Source organism: Anas platyrhynchos, chromosome 16 (genome assembly GCF_047663525.1).
Source record: "Anas platyrhynchos isolate ZD024472 breed Pekin duck chromosome 16, IASCAAS_PekinDuck_T2T, whole genome shotgun sequence".
NCBI classification, from domain to species: domain Eukaryota; kingdom Metazoa; phylum Chordata; class Aves; order Anseriformes; family Anatidae; genus Anas; species Anas platyrhynchos.
Window position 1 is genome coordinate 2,422,562 of NC_092602.1, and position 26,180 is coordinate 2,448,741.

A 26,180-nucleotide genomic window follows, 5' to 3' on the forward strand; every position below is an offset into this window, starting at 1 on the left:
ATGATGCCATGCCCCACTACACAGAATTCCTCTGTAAGAGGTTGGCAAGCAGAGTAGCTATCTTTTAAAGCAACCAAAGATTAGAAATGTCAATATTTGAGTGTGACTTTGGAAATACTACATGGTAATTTTCTCTGCAAGCTTGTTTAGAAGTGAGCAAATGTACAGATCTCCAGCTCTGTTCAGTATAAATCACATTGATCCATTATCCTGCTGCACCAAAAAGCAGCTGTGGATGTGTTCTCCCCAGGAAAGTGGCTGCAAGCAGTTCTGTGGCTTGCTGAGATGTAGTGACCAGGGCCAGAGAGCCCTGTCGCTGACTCCCGCTGGAGGAGTTGAGGGAAGGGAAAAGAGCGATTCAAGGCTGAAACACAAGAACTCATAAGCCATGCTTTCAAATCATTTTTAATCACAATTTTTATTTATTCAACTTAAGTTGTCATAGAAGTGCATTTATTTTTAGCTAAATACTACTTCTACAATGTTTCTCTAAGAATACCAGCTGTTATATAGCACTAATGTATTTGGCGGTGCTGCAGTAGGTGGGTTTCCTGTTCAGTGCTTCTGACTTTACAACAGTAACTTAATTTGTCTGAAGTGCTAACGCAATTTGAATTCTCTTGTGAGACTGGAAAGCTGAACATGTAAAGCAATGTGTCTACAGAATACATCATCTACAAATCTAAACCACCTAAATGTATATTACGACAGCAGCGATGGCTTTAAAATGATTAGTACTGGTGCTTAACGCAGAGAATAAACACTTAACCAGTAGTGACATGGCAGGAAATGATACAGTACTCTGTACCAAGTAGTTCTGTCCTTTTGGTACATTCCCCTTAGAGGGGGAAAAACAAACACACTTGAGTGGAATTTCCACTTCCCAGACTCTGGCAATAGATGTTAGTGAAATGCAGATTACCATACAAGTAGCTTCCATTAAGTTCCAGCTTGCCTAAGAACTGCAGGACATTTTCATAACAGAATTAAACTTCTTTCTAAGGCTAGAAACTGCTCTACACTGTGTCAAATGTGCTTCTGTCTTTCAACTTTCAAGGCAGTCCACATTAGTCTTGGATTCGTACGCCTCGTGTTACTAGAGAACTTGGGAGCTCTGCATGTTGCCAAAATCCTCTTCAGTGTCACTAGCTGTTGCTAAACTATGGGAGGTGTGACTGATGGCATCCTTCTTAGGAGAAACTGCTCCAAAGAACAAGAACTGAAACTGGAAAATGCAACGTTTACAGGAATAAGATGTTATGCAAGTGGTACAGAATTTGGGGGTTAATTATTGCTGAAGCTTTTGCCATTTTAAAAATACATTTTGAAGTTTTTATCAGACTGTGGTGGTGTTTCCTAGTAAAATATTTCCAGCATTATAGTTAAACGTGTTTTTTCAGCTATGCTGCTTTGAAAGCCAGTTCCATTGAAGTGCCATGTGGAACACTGAGTACCAACACATAGTTGTAGCCCCTGAACTACATGCAGCATCTAGCTTTCAAATGCCAGCTGAGGTATTTCACTGTTCTATAATACAACATAAATGAGGGCAGTGTCCTTACCTTGTGATAATGAGATTCTCTTGACTCTGCTTCTAGCACTGCTTGGCCATCTGTCTCAGGCATGGCTGTTCCCTCAAGATCTTTAAGAATGTTCCCCGAGTTGCACGTATTCCGTTTTGCCACAGGACTTGCGGGTGCTGCTGGCTCTGTGCTGTGTTCATTTTCATTCTGCCGTGGCCTTTTCGAAGCAGCTGCTTCTGCATTACCGTCCTTATCCATGGAGGAGTTTTCAGATTTGTCCACGTATGCCTTTGAGCTAGATCAGAGAGCGTAGGTCAGATTAGTAATTGGCCTCTGCATGGCTTTGTTAAGGAGTCTACTGCCTGCTAAGGGAAGGCCTTACAGCTTTACAACAGATGCTCAGCAAGTATCTTCCCCTTACTGCAACAGAACTCCATGGAGGTAAAGCTAATGAGAGGCTACTGTGGAACGCTCCCCTTTGCACCAAAAGCTTCAGTGCTGTTCATGGTACTAAGAAATAATGCTTTTGCTACAGCCACAGTTCCTCAGTGGAACAGATAATGGAAATTGTCTGTGATCAAGAAGGGACTGTGTGCCTAAAACTATTCCCTTGCACGCTTACAATAGGTAAGAGACCCATGAGGTGACAGGCTGCTCAAGCACCCGGTGGCTTTCTGATCTGTGGCACTGCCTATACAAACAGCAGACTGCAGCTGTAGCTTTGATGAAAAGAATCCACTGGTGGAGAGAGATTGAGGTCACTCTGTCATGCTCTGGCTGGGCCTAAACTACTCAACCTTTTTCTGAATGTATCTAGTTCATAGTTTTCCTATGAAAAAAGGCTACAGGATCAGTACAATGCTTATGAACGCCCTGCAAGAATATGCAGATCACCTTGACTTAGCAGGAAAACTTTTAACTCCAACTTTTCAGCTTGCTAAGTCAACCTGCCTCCCTCACCCACCCCACTGTTACCTCTCTGGAATCTGTGAACAGCACAGGGGCTCCTGGGAAGCCGTCCCATTGTCGATGTCAGACAACGTAGCCAAAATAAAGCTGGCTTCCAGCACCATGTCTTCAATGCTGAAAGCAACCGGTCTAAACACAAATATCCAGAGACAAAGCAGCATGCATCATTACGTGTATTTTGGGAGGAAACTGCTCATGCAATTCTATACATGCAGATCACAAAATACCCAGCTGAAAAATTGAGTATTTGCTGCTAAGATGGCTTCCTTTTAAATACACCAACAATATTATACAATATTATGCATAGTCAATTTGTAGTTTTAAATAAAAACTGCTAAAGTTATATTTTAAACTAAAAATGTGTAATTGCTTTTGTCCACTAAATAAAACTGTGCTGGGGTAGCTTGTAGGTGCTTGCTAGACAGCACAGCTAGCTTAGCAATCCAGGTGTCTGTGTTGAATGCTTCATGTGCAGTAACAAACTACTTAACCCTGTACTGCAGGTTAATCAGAAATAGAGCTATTCTGAAATGAACATTTTTTTACAGTTAAATACGTATTGAGTGACCTGCAGTCAAAAAAAAACACAACTGTAGAGTTGTAACTGTGCTATTTCTAGATGGGTAGTTCCAGAACGTACCTCCCAGATACATCAAAATGGATTGAGACAGGACCCTGGGTAGCTTCAGAAAATGCCAGTAGCCCCTGAAAAGAAGGGGTGAGTGGTTAAGTGCTATTTTAAACACAGATGAAGATTAGCACACATTTATTCCAGCTGTTGTTTAGTGGAAAAAAAAAAAAAAAGTAAAAGCCTGCTTTAAAGGGTGAAAGTTTACTGCTGCTAGCATGCATTTCCTGCCTTCTCTGCCTGGAGCTTTGCCTAAGAAATGTCTGCAGTAGAATTACTATGCCCGTGATGCTTTTTTCTCCAGCAGTTACATGTCTGCCCAGTACTGAAATTACTTTTCTGCTGGTTTAAAAGTTTTGCCTTTCACAGGCTGCTCTGAGGGACTCTGCAGTGTCCTGAAAATGCCTGTTTTTAAAGCCAATCCTTAACCAACTAGTGAAATCCTGCTACCAGACAGGAGGTCTGGTGCAACGCTTTCAAGGAGGAATCGTTCTCCATTGCCCAGGTCAAGTCATGCAAATTAATGGAAAATGACAAATTTTTAACTTACCCTCAGTTCTTTAAGGCAAAACGTCACTTCAGAATCTACTTCAACTTGAAAGTAGTCAAATTCATCTGGATTTAGCTGTATTTCAGTAAGCATTGTCTTTGAAAAGTCTGTTTGAAATAACAAGAAAGTCGAGGACTCAAAGCTACAATTATTATAACCATGATGTTTTTGTATTAGCAACAAATGGTGAGTAACAATAATGTTTAGCTTATCTAAATTTATATTTAATAAAATAAAAAAATATAGCGTATTATGTGGATTTACGCAGCTTTTAACAGAACTTATTTCATGATCGGCTATGCGATGGCGTCCTGATGCCTGCTGTCAATCCTTTAAATCTGCTTTATCTACAGGCATTGATCACAAATGCGATTACCAGCTTCTTACTGCTGCATAGATGGGAAGGCCAAAATGCAGCATGACTTTAACAGAGTGATGGTTGTCAGCAATTATTATTAGAGGACCATGAAAGCCGAGCTGGGTTATTTAGTCTAAATTACCGTCTTTTCTTGATCCTATGCAAATGACAGTGGAAAATAAGCTCTCCAGCATCAGGTATTCAATTGTTGCTCACTGTCATTTGACTACTCATTAGCTATTATCAGGTGTGTGAAAAGAAAATAAGAGGGTACTACCAGGATGCATCACAGTCTCTGAGGCATTCAGAAAAATACACCAGCTTAAGCAGTTCTCTTCCAAAGCCCGGCTGCCAGGGAAGTATTAAACAAGTCCCAGCCTCCTCTTTCTTTGCTGAAGAGGTGTTTTTTTTTCAGCCTTCAACAAGGCCGTACTGCATGGTCAAATACATTCTTGTAAAGTTCCTTAGAACTGCAAAAATAAATGTTTACAGCATACCTGCCAACTTCTCCAAGGCAGAGCCCACCATATGCATATGAAAACAAGCCTAGGCAGAAGCTGTAATTTCTGTCTCTGAAAATTAAACCTGAATGTGGAAAAACCCAATCCATCAGCAGACGGTATGTTCAAAGGACACGCTTTGTTTCAGAGCACGCAGAACATCTGCTGCAGGCAGCGCTCTGCATCGCATGCTACACAACAAAAGCCACACCTGTTATTCCTCTTTTTCTCCCATTTGATTATTTTTTTTTTTTTCAGTATCCCACTGCCTTTCTACCTACTATTTTTTCACTCTCCTTATTGCAATAATGCTTTTAAATGTATGTTCTTAAAATAACATTTATTTTTCATACAAAATTTAATCTTACTGTATTTTCAGTAATTTCTTTCCTGATTCACTTCTGTCAGTTTCCACCACTTACTCCTTCTTGCTCTCCACTGTTTTAGCCTGTTCTAAGCACAATCCCCACACCTACACTCCAGGCAGTCATCTCTTCTAGGTCATTATCCTCAGCTTTGGTCATAAGTATGCAAAGCATCCCTTTATTATATGATACACAAGAACCTGTACTTCAAAAACACAATCATAACATTAAAATTAGTCTGAGTCACACACCAAGAATCTGGACTGCTCTCCATCTCAGATCCGAAAATAACAAGACACAACATAACAGTACAAGGCCAGCTAACACACTAGATATACTCTGTAACAGAATCAATTCTTTAATTGTGTTATTCTGATTTAAATAGTTCATTTTAAGGCCTAATATTATCTCCTTTTCCCTGTCTGTTTCTATGCTTCTGCTCTTAGAGCATGGTAATTACCTCTGTTGAAGCCTACAGCAAATGGCGTAACTTATTTCAATTGGCTGCTCAGTCTGCTATCTGCCACCAATACCAGGAAAATATTATTAAAACCATCGTTTCTTAACCCAGAGGATGGCAGTCTGAATTAAAAATCTCCATTTCATTCAGCTATGAAACACATTTCTGTTGCAGGTTGTTATTCCTGCAGTTCACCCGTTCTGAAGTCCCAACAGCCCTTTGGATTTTGCATTTCCTTACCAGCATCTTCCTCGGCGTAACTCCTGAAACAAACTTTCATTGGAGTAACCGATAAAGTCACTTCTTCTTGACTGGTTGGAAAATGAATCATTATATCAGCCAGCAGCCTATAAAATTTAATTTAGTATTAAAATAATTTTACATGACACGAGTTATTACCTAGCAATTGTTACTGGCATTAGAAATTAAAATTATTCCTTGACACTATTGTTGGAAAAAAGCACCTTTGAAATGTGCAACCCTTCAAGCATGCTGTAGCTTTAAAATTGATTTATACAGTACTAGGTATGTGAGAAATCTAAAAACACACCTAATAATTATGAAATCAAATTTGCTTACATTTAATACCTGTGCATGTTGCCCAATCAGCCTCACATACATACATAACACTGCTGATCCCTGTTTCTGAAATAGTAACGTGAAGTATCAAGTATTAGAACAATGGATTTAGCAACTTACCACTTGACTGTGGGCCCTAACCAGATTTTGATTTTTTTTAATGACTATAACAACAGGATTGCCTCCTGGATGATTTCTTTTCAGAAAAAAATATTTTTCTACTCATTACCTGGAGTGGACTTTAAGTATGTTCGGACACATGTGCTTTGCAAAAACAGCCTGCAGTGGATCACATTCTTGGAAAGTCAGATTATACGTTTTTATAACACCTAAGTATAAAGCACGTGAACAAAAATCAAAAGAATTGTAATGCTTACATTAAAGCCAAAAAGGGTCTAAAATTCTACTTTATTTTTAGTATTAATTGTTCTTTTAAGAAAGACATCTCAACAGAGAAAGTAACTGAAGGACTCTAGCAGTAACTCACCCACAAATAGAAAACCGAATTAAAATGCCACCTAACACTTCCTTCACCCTATTAGTTATTCCCTCTAGCATCTGAGTTTTTTAAGAATTCACAGCAAATGACTGAACATCAACAAGTCCAACAAATGCACGGAAAAAAAATAAATTCAATATTTAACTTATACAGTAATATAAATGGTGGTGGAATACATAAGGCAAACCCTACAGATCTGTTTCTAGATAAGCCTGAGCTGATGTGTGAACTAAGTAAGCTTAATTGTCTTAAGACCTAATTCAATATATTACCTCTAAGTGTTATTATTAGTGGAAAGACCTACTATATCCTTTACTTCAAACACCTGCCAAAGCTGGAGTTCCCTCCCTCCCCTTTTAAATTCCATAAAGTGTGTTCTTCAGAATTGAATCCAGCCTAATTCTAAATGGTGTAAGAAGTGGGCTGACAATTAGTATAAAGCATATACAACCACTGAAATAAAGAAAGGCGGTCTGATAAATCCTGTCATAACTTTTTTTTTTTTTTTAACAAGGTGATGCACATGTTGAATATAAATTTTGATGTGAAGAGGCTGAAAGTGTTTGGCATAATGTTCCATCAATAACACTCAGTTAGTAATTACACTAAATATTATGTTACCCTGCTGTTTAAAACTGCTTCTGTTTCTGGAAAGTGACTTTTTGTGTAACCTACCATTTCTGCAGAGAAGCTGAAAAGTTATGTGATGCTCATTAGTATTTGTATAAATGCTGCATTTCTCTACATTCCTTTCCAGCACATTTACACATCTAAATACAGGAAGAACTGACTGGGGAAGAAAAAAGATCAGTGCAGAGGTTACTCACCAAGAAGTTTTGCAATGTTATTCCCTAACCTCATGCAGTTCATCTCGAGCTTTTATGGCTTCCCCAAACTGCTTTGTAAGCAGACGTGGAGGCAGCCGAAACTGATCCTTGCCAGCCTCACCCACGACTGCAGTATGTGGCTGACAGGACTGTTTGCTGAACAACTGGTCAAAGCTCTCCTGGCCTGTACTGTTCTCAAGGGCTACAGGAGAAACAACCAAGAGCCAGAAATGCAGTATTCCTTCACCCCAAGATTAAACTGGTTCAGGCTTTCGAAACTGCAGGGCACAGCTCAGGAGGTACACGTTTTAAGCAGTTAAATATGAATACTCTCACAGAATTACTCAGAAGCACTTGAGTTTACTGTGTTCTGCATGCCTGTATGATCCTCCCCCTATAATTTCATTTGGAAATTGAGCTAATTTGCTGCTTACAAAGCTGGGCATAACGATCTGTTAAAATATACCTTAATGAATAATTTACATGGAAGTGATAACTGTTTTTCTTTCTGACATGGTTGAGACACAGCTGTCCAGCAGTAATGTTGAAAAAACATAGATGAGAAGAAGATGTATGCATACGCTGACCTTGAAGAATTCACTGATCTCAAGGCAAGCTGAAAAGAAATGTAAAATCATTGATTACCTCAGAACTATTTCATACTGGATCTTTACCAAAAAAACTACCTCTGTACTTCAGTAGCATATATAAACCACAAAACATTTAAATGTGTACATCTCAAAACAAATACAGATGTATCAAGCATATTATCATGTTCAGACTTATCACCTTCATTATTACTGGTCAGAAGTCACAGGTGTAATGCAGGCACAGGAATCCAATCTTGGGATATTTAAGTGCGTGAGTTAAGCTTTGAAGTGTGTTACCTAATCACTCAGAGTTTCAGCTTGTGTTTGAGGTATGTGAAGGACTGGAGCCTGCTCTAAAACAATCTTCCCGTACATCCATCCACACAAGGCATACAAATGAGCACAGCCACTACCAGCACCTACGGGATACTTCACGCATGAAAAGAGAGGACCTCCCAGCAAGCTGGGTCGATCACTTCTAACTCAGAAACCTCTAGAGAAAACCCTAATTCTGCGGGAAGTGGTGTTTGATTAATGGGAGGAATTCTTCCTGTTGAGTCATACCAATACAAAAACATGTTGTTCAAACGTGATTTCTGATGTGGTACAAAACATAAACCTCTTGACCTGTGACAATAGAAATAAAACCCTTGGTATTAATCCGGATGTCCTGGACACGCTTCACCTTGGGTAACACCAAATTCCAATAATGTTAGGTGCAGAGCAGGTATGAATCTTCCTGGATATAATCTGCATAATTACAATTACAGAAAATGTGGCATTTGTCCATGTTGAAAGTGGAGGGAGCTGAGAGGGAATGTAACTCAGACTCAAGTGCACCTGTAGGAAAACAGATAAGGCAATATCCAACAGCACAACCGTGTTCCCAACAAAGATTTTACACTGACAATTAATCAAATTTACTTACGCCTTTTTCTAAGGGGTCAAAGCAAAACTCATCGCTAATACGTGCTATGGCGTGTATTGCTTTTCCAAACACTAAAAGGAGTGAAACAAAACACCACAGCGTGCATTTTAAGTTACAACAAGTTATACCGCATCTTCTCCACGATAATTTAAGGGGAAACATTCCACATTTACCACACGTTTCCAAGAAAATTGATACCATGATGGCAAACGTTACTCTTTGCCGTGGCAGCGACACCCTGGTGCTCTCCAGGGCTGCCCAACGAGGCACACCTCAGGTTTGGCACCTCCCTGCACAAGCAGCCCCCGAAACACCCTGTTTTCCCCCCAAAGTCTCCCCACAGCCACACCGACCACCATTTTAGTCAGAAAAAAGACATTTTGTGGCGACAACGAGCGCGGGGACCTCGCCCCGAGGGACACCCAAGGGGGTCTCACTCCCTGCCCGCGCTGAGGCAGCGCCCTGAGGGGGCCGCCCCGCACCCTGCCCGCGCTCGGTACCTCTGAGGGGAGCCCCCCCGAGCACCCCCCTCATGGCCGCGCCCTTCCCCTCACGGCGAGCCCCGGATGCAGCCGCAGGGGGCGGGCGGCGGAGAAAACGCGGTCGGGGCCGGCTTGGCCCTGTGGAGGCGCCGTAGCGGCGGCGGCGGGGCCTGGCTTCCGCGGGGAGGTGCGGGCGGCGGCGGGCAGGATGGTGAGAGGCGGCGGGCACGGCCCCGGGGCTCGGTCCCCCCCCCACCCCCGGTCCCCCCGGGTCGGGGCGCTCCGCTCCCGGCTGCTTCTTACCGGGGGGGCTCCGTCAGCCGGCGCCCGGAGGAGGGAGGCGAAGGGGTGGTGGGGGGGGAGGCTAGGCCTGAGGTGGGGGGGGGGGGAGCTGTGCTCGGAGCGTTTTGTTTTTAATTTTTTCCCCTCATGATTTTGATTTTAACGCTTCTCTCATAACGCCGACAAATCATTAATTGTGATTTTTTAATTTAATTTAATTAATTTATTAATATTTTTTTTTTATTTTCTTCCCCGTTCATCCGGCTGTGTTTTTTTTTTTTTTATTATTATTATTTTTTTCTTTTCTGTTGCTTCCTTTTCGTTTAACGCTGGTCGCGTCTCACCCCGTTTTCCATTCCCCTGTCTGCGATCAACTCCACCGCCCCTAAGGCCGGGCACAGAGTAAGTGCGCCGAACGGGCTCGGGGGGCGGCCAGCGGGCACCCAGGGCAGGCAGGGAGCCTCCAGGAGGCACCCAGGACCCACCTAGGGGCAGGCAGGAGGCACCCAGGGCAAGCACAAGGCACTCAGGAACTACCCAAGATAGGTAGGAAGCATCCAGGAAGCATCCAGGAGGATCCCAGGAAAGGCAGGAGGCACCCAGGAACTACCCAAGAGAGGCAGGAAGCATCCAGGAGGCTTCCAGAAAGGGCAGGAGGCACCCAGGAAAGGCAGGAGGCACCCAGGAACTGCCCAAGATAGGCAGAAGGCATCCAGGAGGCTCCCAGGAGGCACCCAGGGGCTACTCCCCAGCTGCACCCCAGCTCCGAGTCACACCTGGGAGCCTTTGCTCATTGTTACGGTGGCTTTCCAAGCTTTAATGTAAGTAACGGGAGCTCAGAAGGGATCTGGGGGAACGTGGCTTGCCTGCTCACCAGCAGAGGCGATCTCTGTTGGGTGCTCTGCTGACTGCAGCGGGGCTGTGTGTAAGTGGCAGCGCGGTCTGATTAAACGTCATGTGCAGAACGGGGACTGCGTGCCTAAATCCTGAGGTGTCAGTGAGAGAACCCATTGATTGCCACTTGATCAGAATCACTCATTACCCATTTTTACGTGCTTTCCAGTACATCATCACAATTAGGAGCTAGTTAGTATTTTGGACAACTTTTGAAAGGCCATTAAAAGTCATATATTTGTATTTCTTTCCTGGGTTGGTTTCAGATTGGTAGCTTGTAGATGAAAGAACTCCTGTACTGTTTGCCAGTATTTTCAAACACCTACTCTCAAGAAGTGCATGGGTTTCATGATGGTGCCAAGACATTGTTAATTAAAAACAAGGAGAAAAAAACACCCAAGTTCTCTGCCTTTTGGTGTCAGCTAGCATGAAGATAGCTGCATGGCTTAAAGATACAAAAATTAAGAAAGGTGATTTGGTTTCTATTGCTTATGTATATAGGTGCATATAGATTTCTGAACTGTTTTTTACACAGATTAGATGGCTGTCATTCTAGGAACAGTCTGCCCAGCAAAGTGTTAGGGTTGGAAGATGATCAGCCACAGTTAACTGGGAGGTGTCCATCAGGCTGTCAGGGAGGCCTGCCTTTAAATCCAGTGGTTTCAGTATAGAAGCATAACACCCATGCTTCATAGAGCTTTTCATGCCCTTCTTGCAAAATTAATTTATCGCTACTTTGCTTGCATTAATTATTTCTTTATTAGGCCTAAAATATCAAACCATGGCCTTCATCTGAATCCATAATTTCGAAGCTGCCATTAAATTTGTTTTCCTTGCATATTTTGTAATGAAACTGTGAATGGATAAAACTGGTAATAGAAACACTGCATGTAATAATCTATCTTCTCTGCTGCAGTGTTTTGTTTTTTTTTTCCATTTCATTATTTTTTTACTCTTCTGTTGTTCATTGATTCCTACAGTATGGGCTTGGAACAAGCGTCCTGTTCTGATTAACTATTAACACACATTGCAAATTTGCTATTTTCTTTTTTTTTTCTTTTGATAAAAAAACAGAAGTTAATTAATGTAGAAAGAAGCTGGGATGAAGGATTTTTAAAGGGAATTGACTACAGTTTAGCTAGTTCTGTACTTGAGAACATCTGGTAGAGATGTCCTCTATCTTTTCTTTTTTTTTTTTAATGTTTAAGTGAAAACAGAATGTAGGATAGTTTATGGTAGTTTCCAAATTTGTGTAAATTGCATCAAGTAGTAATACAGTTCTTTTGCTATACCCTGCAGTGGCTTGTTTTAATTTTGTTGCTGAAAGCAACAACAACAAAAAACTGTAGACCCTTGTGTTCATAAGGCCCTCCTCTTGACAACATTCAAGATTAGTAAGGGCCCTTGCCTTCACTCAAAAATAGAAATATTCCATCACCATTTCATTCTTATTTGAGTAGCTTTTATATCAAAATGCAGTTACAAAACTGATGACATTGCAATGCTTTCTGTTACGTAATGATTCTTGTCTTAAGTATCTATAATGATTTTTCTTCCCTGTCATGACACCCGGTAAGTTGGTGTTAGTATTAGGAGATCTTCACATTCCACATCGATGCAACAGCCTCCCAGCCAAATTCAAAAAGCTGCTGGTTCCAGGAAAGATCCAACACATTCTCTGCACGGGAAACCTCTGCACCAAGGACACTTATGACTACCTCAAGACTCTGGCTGGGGACGTTCATGTTGTCAGAGGGGACTTTGATGAGGTAGTGGCTTCTCTTGGTATTTGGTTCATCTCTTACATAAAGGCAATGTTTGTGTTATTTGTACTGGTGGGCAAATTGAGCTTATGTAGTATTAGGAGTGAAAAGGGGTTCCACTTGATATGAATTGCACAGTAAGTTCTCTTCTGTCATTGGTCTTCTGTCATAGAACTAATTTATGTACTTAGCTAAGTCTAAGACTCAAGCCAACAGGAGCTCCAGTTGTGAGATCTTTAAAATTCCTTGCATCTTTACCAAATTCTTGATACTGTTCATAAAAGCAGTATTGTAGCTCTTGTTTTGTAGCAGTAGAGCAAATCACAAGGTATTTCCATAGGCTTTCCACGTTTCTGTTTTATGCAGCTTTTTAAATATAAATCTGAAAATCTGATTTTTTTTTTTTACTTTGATTTTTAGAACCTGAATTATCCTGAACAGAAAGTTGTAACTGTTGGACAGTTCAAAATTGGGCTGATTCACGGCCATCAGGTCATTCCTTGGGGTGATATGGCAAGCCTGGCACTGCTACAAAGGCAGTTTGATGTGGACATCCTCATTTCAGGACATACACACAAATTTGAGGCATTTGAACATGAAAACAAATTCTATATCAACCCAGGATCAGCTACAGGAGCTTATCATGCCTTAGAAAAGTAAGTATGGGATGGGAAATTCCTGTGGGGGGTTTTCTTCTGATAACACAAACTACAGGACTCCTTGTGAAGGTTAATATTTACATTCTAAATGTCAGGCAGAGGAGAGGTTTATAGTAATTGCTAATTGTCCTGGAGTGAAATACAGAGAAATAAAGCTTCAGATCTGATGTACTGTGCTTACAAAACTGGAATCAATTAAAGTGATTCTTGCTAAGAAGTCTAACGATGAAACACTACTACTACAGTTTAATACTAAACAATATGATTTTTCTCCTCTCTTTCCAGCAATATCATTCCTTCATTTGTGCTGATGGATATCCAGGCTTCTACAGTAGTTACGTATGTCTATCAACTAATTGGAGATGATGTGAAAGTAGAAAGAATTGAGTACAAAAAATCATAAAGTATATTTGCTTGTCTGGCATTTTTACCATCTCATCCTGGAACTGCAAGTTACTACAATACTTGATTGTTAGTTTACAGTACTACACTTACTTGCTAACAGCTTAACAATGTAGCTTCTTGGTAATAACTTTAAAACAACATTGTGTTTGCTTATTTTCTCTGTATGAATTGATTTGTAAAATATACCATTAAAATAACTGTTTAAATACTGTTCCTTAATGTTATAATAAACTTCACTTCATAGAAAAACTAAGCTTTATGAACTGTTGAAAAAAAAGCAACTACTGTGCTTGTTTTTAAAGTGGCTGGCAGTTCTGTCTTTACCTAATGCTTAGCAAAAAGCTTGATGTGCTGGTTCAGTGACATCTAAAAGAAAAATGTAAAAGGTTTGAACAAAACAGTTACGACACTGGGGACGTGTTAGGTTTGCTTCACAATCTGTTTGATATTTGATTTTTTTCATTCCCAATTAAGTTAAAAGAATAAACTGGGTTGATTTTTTGAAAAATTAGAATGAACACTTTCTTAACTTAGAGTAGTAATTTCACTGTATGAAGTTGAACTTCAGCCTTTTTATAGTCAAAGCCATTCCAAACACTACTATGCTTTAATGAGTGACAGTCTCATTAATTCTGTAAACAGTAAAGAGAAGCTTTCATTTATTTATGGCTTATATCTGATAGTATGTCTACATAATTTGTTCCACATACAAAGGTTTTAAATAATGTAATTCCATATAACACTTGTACTACTATTGAAGCCTAAAAAATGAGTTGTTCAAGAAGACTGGACCTTTTCCCTAGTCTCAGGGAACTGCATGTATTTTAATATCTACTGCTTCTCATGACTGCTAATTTTCCAATATAAATAAATCTGTTGTCTTCTGCACAACATTTAGAAAAATGGCCTGCTTCCTTTGCATATATTGTCTTTTGTATTACCATTTTCTTCAGTGCAATATCTGTGCAAAAATCTCTGTAGTATTTCCTATAGAGGCTTGAGTTAAACTAATGAGTTATCCGTAGAACTCAAAGGATCAGCTAGAATATTTACTTCTGTGTCATAATCTTAATTATTTCTATTAAAGCAGGCTTATTTTTACCTTATAAAAAGACTCAAGTATTTCAGTTTGGTATCTTAGGAAACTTTGGCTAACTGCAATTTCATGCAGTGAAATACATGCCTATCATTTTCTTAATGTCTACAGCACAATAAAGCACAACAAGGTTAAAAGGAAACTTTGCCAAATGTGTTCTACTCAGTCAATAGCCTCTCTTGACAAGCTTACCAGCCACTTCATAAAGTTTATAAAATACTGGAAGGTCAATATTGATATGTCAGTTTATTTATGCTCATACTTTAATTAAAATTACAATTTATCTAAAAGGCATATTTTACACGAAGTGTAACACTTCCAATTGAAAATTTAATTACAGTTATGCAAGATTATGTTCGTGCAAATGCAATCTTAAGAGTGATGCTGACAGCAGACTTCAACACAGAGATATAATACAAAGGTAAAGGAAATCAGTTTTAGTCCTTCTTAAAATCAAAGTGATAAATATGAATTGTGGCAGAGTATGGCATAGAAACAGCATAGAACAGTTAAAAAAAAATGTGGAAAACATTTGGAAAACAAATGTGGAAGAAAAGCAGTGAGGTTTTAGTTCAATGTTCACTTGACCAGTATGTACATTGCTAATGCATAGCACTTATCTTGCCAGCAGAGGGAGAAAAGACAAAGGATAAATCAACACCTTATTGATGACTGTTCCAGTTTGCCAGTCTCTTCTGGTCCATTCATACACACCTGGAGGGCAAGAGGGCAAAATTAAAAGGGTTTAGAAAACAGGATATAATCTAAGACTTCTGAGCAGTGCTAAACCTTGTGCTTTCAAACACTTTCACATTTGATTAAATTAAAATGTAGTTGCATCAATTAAAGGGATATTTTATTATATAGAATATATTTTACTAAAACCAATAACAAGTACTTTTGCTAGAACTTGAGTGGGAATCCTAGTTTATAAAAAAGGAAAAAAATACTGCATGAGGTACAAAGTGTTTTGTTTTACCTTCAGAATATCAGAGGATGATTTATCTACCAGAGTAAGATTTCCACATTTCTCTTGATACTCTTGAATTAGGGCTGTTGCATCATCAATGCTGTAGGAGGAAAAAGTTTATCAACTTTGTCAACTGAAGTTCTCTAAAAAAACAAGAATTTAGGCTGTATACACTTAAATATAAACCCAGGTATAACTCCATGTTTTTGAAGTCAGGTAGATCTTAGCATTTAACCTGTAGCTGTTAAAAATCAAATAAATACAAGACTTTAAATAGTTACTTATTTTTTCCTCTCCCATTTTGACTGCAGGATAACTGGTATTTAAGTGAAATATAGTAGGTATTTCCAGCTTTTGACACACAGCAGCAAACCCACTAATTCCTGAGCACAGACAGCTTGTTTATTGTTTTCAGAGCATTACCATGGCTGAAACTGTCCTTCCATAATGCAACTGAGCTGAATTCACCAGACTGTATGGTGAAGACTATATGGTGAAGTAACTCTTAAGGAAAAACGTTTGCTTTTTCGGACAAGATTTCTGCTCTTTTAACTGAGCTTGATCTTGACAGTCCAGGGGCAATAAGCTGCTATTTTGGTTTGAACAACCCTGTTAAACAGTATCTTAAGTATGCAAAGTAATATCGTAAGATTTTTATTTTTATTTATTTATTTATTTAGTTTAACAATGCTTTAAAAACTCGAAGAGCAAGTACTAGAGAATCTCCAAGACTTCAAGTAAATGAAACTAAAGTAAAGGAGAGATTCAGTTTCCATAAGCAATACATCACGTGTTTTACTTTTTGTTAACCTACCAGTTCTTGTTGACAAAATAATCCACCAGTTCTTTCATTCGGTGAGTATTCATCAGTTGTTGCTTCACCAGTGGAAAATACTTAGTTCTCAAGAATTTTTCATATAGCCTCTTGTTTATGATATTGTCCAAAATCAAAGATCTAATCTGTAGATTCAAGTTTTAGTAATGGCAAAATATTAATGCTTTATAAATAAGAAATGTGACCTTTGAATAAAACAAGCAGTACTGGACTCCTGTAAAGCAGGATTATTATTATTTTTTTTTAGTGCTGCAAAATGTCAGCTTTTTTATCAAGACTAATCTCAGATTCTAATAAGGGAATGAATTAAGAAACATGCTTTTAAGGAAGGCCATGCAAGGCAAGACGAGAGAGTACAATTTCATAAGCCATTTGGCCTTTTTCCTTGAAACGTTTGTTAAGAAATATAAAAGTGCTATTGCAAACGATGCTGTCCTACAATTAGGGTCAACCTATAAGACAGCACTGTGTGTGTATATTAAAAAATCATCCATTTACACAACATCAATAAAAATGCAAAAAATCCTTGCAGATTTTGCTATTTCAAGAAGCGTAAATGATGTCAACTGATCCTTGGCAAGATTGTGGGAGAGAAAAAAAAACATGGTTGTAAACGGTTACCATTGAGAAAGCCTGTAAGTAAAAGGCAAATGACGTAAATTTTATTTATTTACCTGAGAAGCAAAAGCCACCACTTCTCCAGTGTTCATATGTTCATCTATTTGTTGCAGCACAGTTTCCATGTTACATGTTGATAAGAAACCCTTGCAAAAAAAAAAAATTCAAAAAGATATAAAACATCAATATTCTGTGAATAAAGCATAAGCTCTTTCCCTTCAGAGCAAGTAGTTGACTTACTCAGAAACAATTAACATTATGAAATTCGAGGTATAAACATGAAATTCTCAAACTAGGATCTGTGCAGTTTGACTGAAAGAGTAGTAATTACTAACGCTGTTAACTTTCAACGGGTATCTCACTGTAGTGGTTACAGATTCTTTTGACTCATTGCCAGCAGACTACATCTTACACTGGTGCTGTAAGTTAGGAAAAATCTTCCTGGCTTAACTCTTAAGTGGAAATGAATAGAAATCTACGAATTTAAGATGCCTTTACTAGTGCCAGCTTGTTCATGACAGGTAGAGGAACAGCCTATAATTCTTCATCTGTTAAGAATGACGCAGAGCATAAATTAAGGGAAAGAAATAAGAACAGAAAGGAGGCTCTCTGGATACACAAATAATGAGGAAATGGCTTTAAGACAGAAGGTTTACATCAGAACTTGTGATGCATATCAAGCATTTTTCTAAGCAGGAGCTTTCAAGTCTGAACACTTCTCCAAAGCAGGATTCTGTACTTTTCTTACAGTCAGTTGTTAAACTAGCCTACTGCTAGCACCTCAGCAATTATCTATGTTGTGATCAGCTTCACACACTGCTTTAGCATATGACTTGCGTGTGGGTTGGTTGTTGGTTTCCCCCCCCATATACTGACTGTTCACCACAAACAAATATTGGTTATCAGGGAACCTAATACTTTCGTGCATGGAAGTAGATTGAACTTCAGTTTTTAGAAGTGGATGCATGCATGAGTCAGCTGCTAAAGCCCCCTGCTGGGCATTACTGACCTCGTAACTGATAGAGGAGGGGGATCCCCTAAAATGTTCTCTCACCCACAAAAAGCAAAGTCATGTGACAAAAAGCTGCTGAGAATGAGTCAAAACTTAAAAAAACAGGGAAGTGTTCACACGATCTCTTTCAGAAGGAGAAGTCTGAGGCTGTAGCCTCTGAGGGTGGGAGATGTCTAGCAGCTTTCAGCAGTGATATATTCAAATGAGCTGGAGTTTAGAAATTGCCATCTTGTACAGCTGCTATTGAATATAACAGGCTTAAAGGCATTTCCTTTGCACAGCTGCAACACAAAACTTCTCATTTACCTGAATTTGCTGCTCTCGCTTCTCAGACTGAGGAATCAGTAACAGGCATCCCAAGGCAAGAGCTGGAAGGTCCAACTGTGCATATTGTTTAGCTATTCCAATGATATCCAAGTCAGCCAAAACAGGACACCTTCAGAAAGAAGATAAGGAGGAAATTTCTCAACATTACAACCTTTGATTTACAGCTGTGAAATGGAAGCTATCTGTTCTTTAGGTGAAATACTACTAATCTAAGTTTATTGTGCTTTTATACATTGCAAAGGTAATGCAAAACTGTTTGCATGTATAGGATGGTTGGAACTTTAATATAGTATAGGTTAACCATGTGTACAGGCATACTAGATTATTTATTTTTTTACCATGTCAGGTTTATTCTTTGTAGGAAAATGAATATTTTTTTCTCTTATATTCTGGTTTATATTTTGGGAAATAGGCTATACTATGGATTAACAAAAAAAAAAAAAAAAAAAAGATAACTGGGCTTTTAGGGTTGAACATGAGTGTTAAAGCGTCAGGATAAGAACAGATATCCCTTGTGGGGACAGTGAGAGGGGCAGATAAATAGGTTTTCAGCAGTCTGTGCAAAGTCCCTGTTCCAAGCACTGTTTAGATAGCCAAGGTACTGAGTTACAGCATACACTGCCAACAGTCTAAGCACGGAATTTCTGTTTGGATATGTGCCCTGATTCTGCCCTTTCCACAACAGGCAAAAGGTTCTTCCCCTCTCCTCAGGTTCCCCGTTTTTTAAAGCTCCTTTGTGTGTCCCAGGACAGGTTGTTGGAAAAGAAATTACAAACAGGGAATTCCCACTCTAATTAATCCAAATTCAGTATGTACTATGTACTCACTTGAGCAGAATCACGAAACACTCACAGCATTCCTCGACCTGTTTAGGACTTGGTGGACATGAAGCTAAGAAATAAAGAAGCCATGATAAAGTAAATACATAACTAAGTTACTATACAAGCATGATAATTAATAACAATTCTACCTGTGAGAAATGGTGACAGAACCACGCTTCGCCAAGCTCGACTGAAGTTGGGAATCTGTTGACAGAAAAGTTTTAAAAGTTACAACTTTGTTTGCTTTTTACTAAATGTAAACACAGACATCTTGACTTGACCCATTGTAGGTGGAAGCAGCCTGTTGATTTTCTCTTTTATACCGGATGAATTATTCTCTAACATTGCTTTTCTTATTGTGTAGTCTAAGATTTTACTATATTTTGACTGATGGTTAAGTAATTCTGTCAAACAAACTTAACTCCAAATAAGTGTTTACTGAAGGAGCCACAAGAGCAAAATACACTGTTTCACTGATTAATAACTATACTCATCTGCATATTGCAGGTGTCATAAAAATACTCATTCAAAAGGCAGCTTTTCAGTGAGTAACACTCCTTTTAATAGATTGCTGCCATTAATTTACACATACACATAGGTCTCTAAACTCTTGCTAAGAGAACAGTAGGGGCTGTAGAATATTTGCTTACCTCCCATAATGAATGAATTCCAGTAATTGCTACCAAAACTTTTCTTAGATACTGAATCTGAAACAAAAATACTCCATTATAAAATACCACAGTGATTTTGAAGAACCGTCAATAATGTACAGAACTGGATTATTCTTCTTGTTTGCAGAATGCAAATTAACAGTTCTTCAAGACACCTTTGTTCCTTTGAGGTGAGTAACTGATGCACACAGAAATAGGATTTATGTAAATTAAATTATGACCAGCAGTAGGAGTATGCGCTGTCTCAGTAAATACCCAAGATTTTCAGTAGCCTTAATATAATGTGCTGAAAACTTCATAAAGTTAAAACTTCATAAACTTCATAAGGTTAAATCCTATCTTCTTTGGTATTGTTACAAAATTCTTACTAGATTAAAGCTAGCTTGAATGGCTCCTGATATGACTGTTTTGCCAGGTACATCTATTTCCTCCTTAGGTTGTAGCAACATAATGTACAGTTTGACAGTAAGAGGTAATTAAGATTATCAATAACAAAAATCAGGATTATTATCATAATAAATTAATTATAGGGATAATATTTTTTGAACATGTATATATATACGTTTGTGCACGTTTGTGTATATATATTCACATACAAATATAATTTTATAAAGTAATACACATTTTTAATGATATGAAGACAATTTTCAAGTTATCATAAGATTTAGTCTTGCCATCTGAAAGGCCTTTTGTTTTAAAAAGAAAAAGTACAACTATAATAATTTAAGATCAACATTCTCAAGCACTACTGGTAAAATACAAATTCCCCAAAGCTTCATCGGTTCAATGCAAACAACCTAAATTATAAATCACAGATAGCTACTCACAGTAAGTTTACTATTTATGCAATCACATTCTTTAGAAATCAGTGATGAGAAAAAAAGGCTTTTTCCTCTCATCACTGCATAACTTCATGCTTAAAAATTCCTTACCATATTGAAACCAAGAAGTTTCTGTAGTAGACCATTCCACAGCTGGGAATCATATACTTTGTATTCCAGACTCAGTTCTGTCACCAGTCTAACAGCCTAAAGGAGAGTAAGGATATACTTTATTTTAATAAATACACATTCATCATCTTCAAATCTTTACTGTTTGTCAGTATAATTTTAGATTTTATTGGTATTACAGGGACCTTTAAGGTCTTAACCAAGCCACATGGAAAATAATTTTCAACACGAAAAGAGAACTAAACAAACACAACAAACAAACACCTATCCTTGATATACTTGATACTTACTTTCTAATTTTATCAAGGCTAAATGAAGCTTTTATCATCTTTCAGTTTCAAATTTTAGACTAGCGTGTCTATATTTCAACTATAGAACAGATCACTTCAATTTCACAGCTATAAATCAAGGGTAGTACTGCTGAAGCCTTAATAGAACAGTGTATTTTTATTGTCGTGCACTGCTGTGCATAGAAATCTCATTTATTCGCCCTTGTCTTTAGTGTCAAGTTAGCAATTCACAAAACATACTTGGTAACTCCCAGCAATTGTCAAAGTCAAGCCCCTAAGCAGAGCCCTCCCTTCCTGGCATACTAAATAAATAACTGACAGCTATTCTAAAGGTGTACACTGGTTAATATTTAGTTCATATTAAAGTATGAAGTATAAGTCCAAGCAACTTCAAAAAGAGCGAGAACATGAGAGAAAACGTGAGAGAGAAGAGGGAAAGCTCCTGCATCAAAGATCTTGCTTCCCAGACATGAGAAAAAGTGTGGGTACAAAAGGTGGGTAATTAGCAGGGAATAATTATGTGATGAGCAGTATTCAGCATATCAACCTTTTTTTTTTTTTTTTTTTTTTTTGTATTCTGAAAGAGGAAAGCCTTAGTGCTAACTCCTACATATCCATGAGTATTTTTAAATAATTATGGGTAGCTTATCGTGAGTAGTGTATGAGTAGGACAGAGCATGTTGGAGCAACATCTGTTTAGAAATAAATGTACTGTGTAGGAAGGTGTACATTCCACACAAATGCATAACAAACAAAAAATCACAAAGGATTTAAAAAGCATACCGTGGGTTCATGGCTGTGATTCTTCCACAGCCCCTTAATCATTCCTTCCTTAGGACTCTTTCGAAATGATTCATATGTATATGGAATATTCAAGATTTCAAACTCTGACAGATAAACGCAGCATTTTAGAAAACACCTGAAAAAAAAATCACAAAAAAAGAATCTAATGATATTTACGGTGATTATTATAACTCACATAATCAAACTCAGGATATTATTCAAAAAGTATTCTTCTCTTGCTTTAAAAAGAAAAGGAAAAAATGTAGATAGTATTTATACTTATGAAAGAAATTAATGAAATCTTAATGAAATAAAAACCTTCAATTACAACAGAAGTAACTGCAATCTGTGGAAAATATTATCCACGTTATGTTACTTTCAGGTTTACATATGAGGCATCTGATATACCAGACTGCATTACAGTGAAGTTAAAAGAGCTAATTATGCTCTTCAAAATTTTTAGAAGCTCAAAAAAAATATTAAAAAGAATAATTCTGCAAATATCATATATTTCTTTCCAAGGTCTGATGAAAGACTAGCAATACATCATTATTAAGGAACACTTAAAGGAAAAATCCTCTTACTTTACTTTCTCAATGGGTTTCTTGAAGAGTGTTTCCACAGTGTTGGTATCTGCGAAATAGAGCAGACACTTCAGCGCTCTGCTCCTGTGAGCAAACGTCAACTGATTAACACCAAAGGGCTGAGAGGGGGGGAAAAAAAAACACAAAAATACAGTGAAAGTTTGCAATAACTGGATGAACAAGTGGAAAGCAGGTTATGTTGCAAGATTTTTCTAAGACTTTTGGCAGAAATGCGTTTAGCAGAAATACATGCTAAGTAACAGAATAGTTTACATTCAAGTTTTATACTACCTAGATGAAATATGTCAACTTTAAAGAACACTGCTAGAACAGCTGTTTTTCTAGATTTAAGGCTATTCATGCACGCAAGAAAAATATTTGTGATATATAGTATCATAAATATCTTTACTACAGCGGCTGAAGGTTAAGTTTGTGCTAAAATAATTTTCCCTCTGTTTAAATTCCACTCAAAGTGAGCCAATGTATTATTACGCTAGTTTAAAGCATGTTCTAGAAAATATTTAGTGAAGCTATTTCCACATACTATCAATAATAAATTTAAAAAATCCAGGGTTCAAGGGCTGCTCTTGACAGTCAACAGCAAAATTCAACACAGTTTTACTCCAAAAGGGAGGGGAGAAGGTAGGGAAGCAGAGCTCACACAGACATACAAACTATCCAAAGACAGACACAAATACCTTAGAATGAAATCAATACAGCTAAGCAGACAACATTTGATTTTAATAAGACATAAAAAAATTTCATAAGTAGCATGCTAAAACTAAAATTTAGAAACTTACAGATGTGGCAGATGTTATAATTTCAAAAAGCATCCTGGAACTGTAATCCATTGGACGTGACTGAAGCAGATACAGAACTCTGCAAAAATGCATTTCTTTTTAATACAAGTACAGCATAGCTACTGAAACAGTGCATCAATTTTCCTTCAAATTTAAACATATTTCACTGTCAAAAAGAGTTTGAGGATAAGAGATTCAAAGGCAAACGAGGAGAAAACCTGCAAATAACTATCCTTAAAACATTTCCTTTTATCTTGAATTTATTGCAAATAACATTTCACTGTATACATCAGTATTTGAAGATTCAAGACTGATGTAACCAGAAAATAAGAAGGCAACATAAGATATTTTTATAGAATCCAGTGCCATTGCTTTCTAGGGAACAAAACAAACAACATGTCTGACAACATGTGGAAGTTCTAAATAATTATTTTTCAGCATGTGTTAAAGTGTAGCTCTTGCACTTTTAACAAAGGAGCAGAACTTGTGTTTGGGGCAGCTCTATCTCCTATGCAGCTCTAATAAATGTTAAGATGCAGAAATAATCAGTAAAGACAACACCACTTATGTGATAGGAAAAATTTGAGTTTAGGAACATCAGCACAAAAAAACAATCATGGCATTTCTGGTCTAAACTTGTTTTATCATCACTGTTAATAAAAATTTATTTTATCTGCGGCTGCAGCAGCAAGTTCTGAATCACATACTGTGATAGGTTTCTTGAAAAAGCCATATAAACTTGCAAGTTAAGAAAAAATTTGCTGTATCATATGCAAGATGAAGTATATACCTTCGGAGTTCTTCATCTTCCCATACATCTCCGAAGACTTCTTGAGTTTTCTTTAAAAAGACATGAAAGAGTAGTTTTGAGAGTTATCTGAGTTGTTATAAATAACTGGGTCATATCCCTGTTAAACCCTGTTGTAAAAGCTGGGCACCCCTGCTAGTGCAGCCAAGGAAAGGAATTTTAATTTTATCATTCCTTTCTTTATTTAACTGTGTGCTTGGCAGTCAACACCGCTCTTTAATCTCTCACCCTGCTAACTGGTATCTTGAAGCAGAGGCAATGTGTGCTCTCTGCCCTTTTTCACCCAGCTGTATGCTACACAGGCAGCAATTAACCCTCTATTTCCTAAGCTGCAACAGGACAAGATTCACCCTCTTGGTGACTCTAAACATTCATTTACTCCTTTTGACTGGCTATGCAACATTAGTGTAGAACCAAAGATGAGATTCTAATCTCTGTACAGAGAAAAGGGAAAGCATTTCAAATTATTCTCACTAGAGACAGTGGCTTGCAACAATATAAGAATGGCATTAAAATTCTTAGTAGTCTGAATCCAGAGGCAACTTAAATAGGTTCACAAGTACTAATGGCGAACTGTGCAAAAAAATTAGTTTTTTGAGCAAATGGTAAAAATAGATTTATTTTATGTAACTGGCCATTTATCTCCAAAGCCAAATATTCAGTGATGACTTACTTCTGAGGGCAGTACACTTGGACACAGCCATTTATCCAGCAGCTTATCACAAATTTTGTTCATATCCAAGTCGTTAATGTCAGCTATTTCCTTAGCTGCTGTATGGATATCTGCATAAATAGATTGAGACAATGGATTTACAGACTAGTATTATTATATTGCTTAGCATTTTTGAAAATAAATGCTTTCTGCTTCTTCGAAACTAGATTAAGCATATACTCACCTGGATAATCTCTGCCAGTTGGATTTTGGATTCTTTGGTCTATACTGTGGTGTTCATATAACAAAATAATAAGATTTGCTGGTTTCCCAATAAACTTTAAATGCTCTGGAGTATTCAGCTTGTGTGTTATTAGAACATTTTCTGTTGCTGATCGCTTATACTGTATATACAATTTCTTCTGTAGGACTTCTGCTTTTTCACGTGAATCATCCTTTAGCAAAACAGTTTTTAAATAAAATAATCTCCTTTTACTCAAAAGCTCTAGAAAAATCGTTAACATTTTATAGTCCAGAATATTCAACTGGGGAACTAGTATTAATAATATTAGCCATGCTGCTCTAGCAAGAAAATATTTTTAAAAATTGTAAGCAAAGTTATGTGTAAGGAAGTCAGATAAAAATATGTACCGCATGCACCAGTATATAAAATTATAGTTCAGTTTTGGCATAATTCTATTTAAAAGTGTGACTAAGTGTCAGAGAACTATTTAGTGTTCATCGTGTCTCAACAGCTCGACAGCATATTTGAAATTTATAAGCAATGATGAGATTCTCATTCACCTTTTCCTACCAGCCATGAAAAATCAGCCTAAAATAAAGAGGCAAAGCAGACTTAATATATATATACGCTCCTACAAATAGCTAGAGGCTTGGAACTCAAACACAAATTAATAATGCTACTGATCCAACATCTGGAACAGGCTCTATCTGAATCTTCTGCAGCAACAGAAATGCTCATAACAGGACAAAGAATATCTTCTTCTTCTTTAAAGTTATATACTTATTTGTTCAACCTCCAAGAACCATAAGCCTTATTTTTGCTAGGTCATGAACAGAGGAGGATGTTAAAGGAAAGAGACAGTTCTTTGGGGGAATGACAGCGTAAGTGACTCCTCAGAAGAAAGTACTTCCCATAACCGGGTTGGTTATGACACATTTTATATATCATTGCCCAAAACACCAAGAGACAAAGAGCTAGCAAATACCTGAGTATACAACAAGAGCTTTGCAAGAAGTTTGCCATTACCTTAGCTGTAGTATTCTTTAACCATTTCTCAGCCAGAAAGAGACAGAATTTCAAGGCTTGAATCTGGTCAGGACCTTTTTTTTAAGGGAAAAAAAAAGGGGGGTAAAAAGTAAATAAAGTTCGTTTTCATGAATCTCCTCTAACTTATACAGAATGTCCATTTTATTTTAATGTGTTTGTTTGTTTATTTGTTTTATTTTTATAACACTATTAAAGAGTTTAGGAGTGCTCTTGTTCCTAAAAAGTGCCTATTTGGATTCTGATAAGGGAGAAGATGCCTTAAATCTGGTTGAAATATTTGCTTTTGCTGGCAAGCTTGTCTGTCAGAAGATGGTACCTTGTGGAAAGCTAAACATGCAAGAACTTTTACCAAGACAACATGGCTTAAAAGAGGAAAAAAGGATTTAACAGTGACAGTATTACACAATGGGT

General features: G+C 37.8%; 3 protein-coding genes across 12 annotated transcripts in view; 1 reads left to right on the forward strand and 2 right to left on the reverse strand.

The window, feature by feature from the left end:
* Positions 1-387: 387 nt before the first annotated feature.
* Positions 388-9,409, reverse strand: RAD9B (RAD9 checkpoint clamp component B). Of its 8 annotated transcripts, none has more exons than XM_038187218.2 (11): positions 9,277-9,409; positions 8,777-8,847; positions 7,725-7,874; positions 7,107-7,221; positions 6,162-6,261; positions 5,594-5,700; positions 3,671-3,777; positions 3,133-3,197; positions 2,499-2,621; positions 1,563-1,818; positions 388-1,225 (listed from the first exon to the last, which is right to left on the reverse strand). In XM_038187218.2, the coding sequence occupies exons 1-11, from the start codon at positions 9,308-9,310 to the stop codon at positions 1,097-1,099; spliced, it is 1,257 nt and encodes a 418-aa protein (XP_038043146.2). In that variant the 5' UTR covers positions 9,311-9,409; the 3' UTR covers positions 388-1,096. The 8 variants fall into 8 exon arrangements, with proteins under 8 accessions (XP_038043146.2, XP_038043147.2, XP_071880308.1 ...); XM_038187219.2 differs by having other exon boundaries at positions 8,950-9,302; XM_072024207.1 differs by lacking the exon at positions 9,277-9,409 and adding an exon at positions 8,534-8,688 and having other exon boundaries at positions 8,777-8,828.
* Positions 9,312-13,514, forward strand: VPS29 (VPS29 retromer complex component). 2 transcript variants are annotated; one of them, XM_038187225.2, is made up of 5 exons: positions 9,452-9,469; positions 9,931-9,942; positions 12,012-12,203; positions 12,618-12,853; positions 13,142-13,514. In XM_038187225.2, exons 1-5 carry the CDS (start codon positions 9,467-9,469, stop codon positions 13,257-13,259), a joined length of 561 nt encoding a protein of 186 aa, XP_038043153.1. In that variant the 5' UTR covers positions 9,452-9,466; the 3' UTR covers positions 13,260-13,514. The 2 variants fall into 2 exon arrangements, with proteins under 2 accessions (XP_038043154.1, XP_038043153.1); XM_038187226.2 differs by lacking the exon at positions 9,931-9,942 and having other exon boundaries at positions 9,312-9,469.
* A 1,074-nt stretch (positions 13,515-14,588) lies between these two features.
* The window catches only part of KNTC1 (kinetochore associated 1), a 37,418-nt gene continuing 25,826 nt past the window's right edge, over positions 14,589-26,180 (reverse strand). The window contains exons 49-64 of one of the 2 annotated variants that reach the window (XM_038187211.2): positions 25,749-25,822; positions 24,723-24,933; positions 24,500-24,609; positions 23,809-23,858; positions 23,019-23,097; positions 22,219-22,337; positions 21,635-21,770; positions 20,544-20,639; positions 19,591-19,647; positions 19,090-19,144; positions 18,947-19,010; positions 18,099-18,228; positions 16,837-16,926; positions 16,142-16,287; positions 15,337-15,427; positions 14,589-15,071 (exon numbers count right to left, since the gene is read on the reverse strand). In XM_038187211.2, coding sequence (XP_038043139.2) covers positions 15,012-15,071; positions 15,337-15,427; positions 16,142-16,287; positions 16,837-16,926; positions 18,099-18,228; positions 18,947-19,010; positions 19,090-19,144; positions 19,591-19,647; positions 20,544-20,639; positions 21,635-21,770; positions 22,219-22,337; positions 23,019-23,097; positions 23,809-23,858; positions 24,500-24,609; positions 24,723-24,933; positions 25,749-25,822 — 1,568 coding nt within the window. In that variant the 3' untranslated portion in view covers positions 14,589-15,011. Of the gene's footprint in view, positions 15,072-15,336; positions 15,428-16,141; positions 16,288-16,836; positions 16,927-18,098; positions 18,229-18,946; positions 19,011-19,089; positions 19,145-19,590; positions 19,648-20,543; positions 20,640-21,634; positions 21,771-22,218; positions 22,338-23,018; positions 23,098-23,808; positions 23,859-24,499; positions 24,610-24,722; positions 24,934-25,748; positions 25,823-26,180 lie in introns of those variants that run through there. The other variant, XM_038187212.2, reaches the window with a different exon arrangement.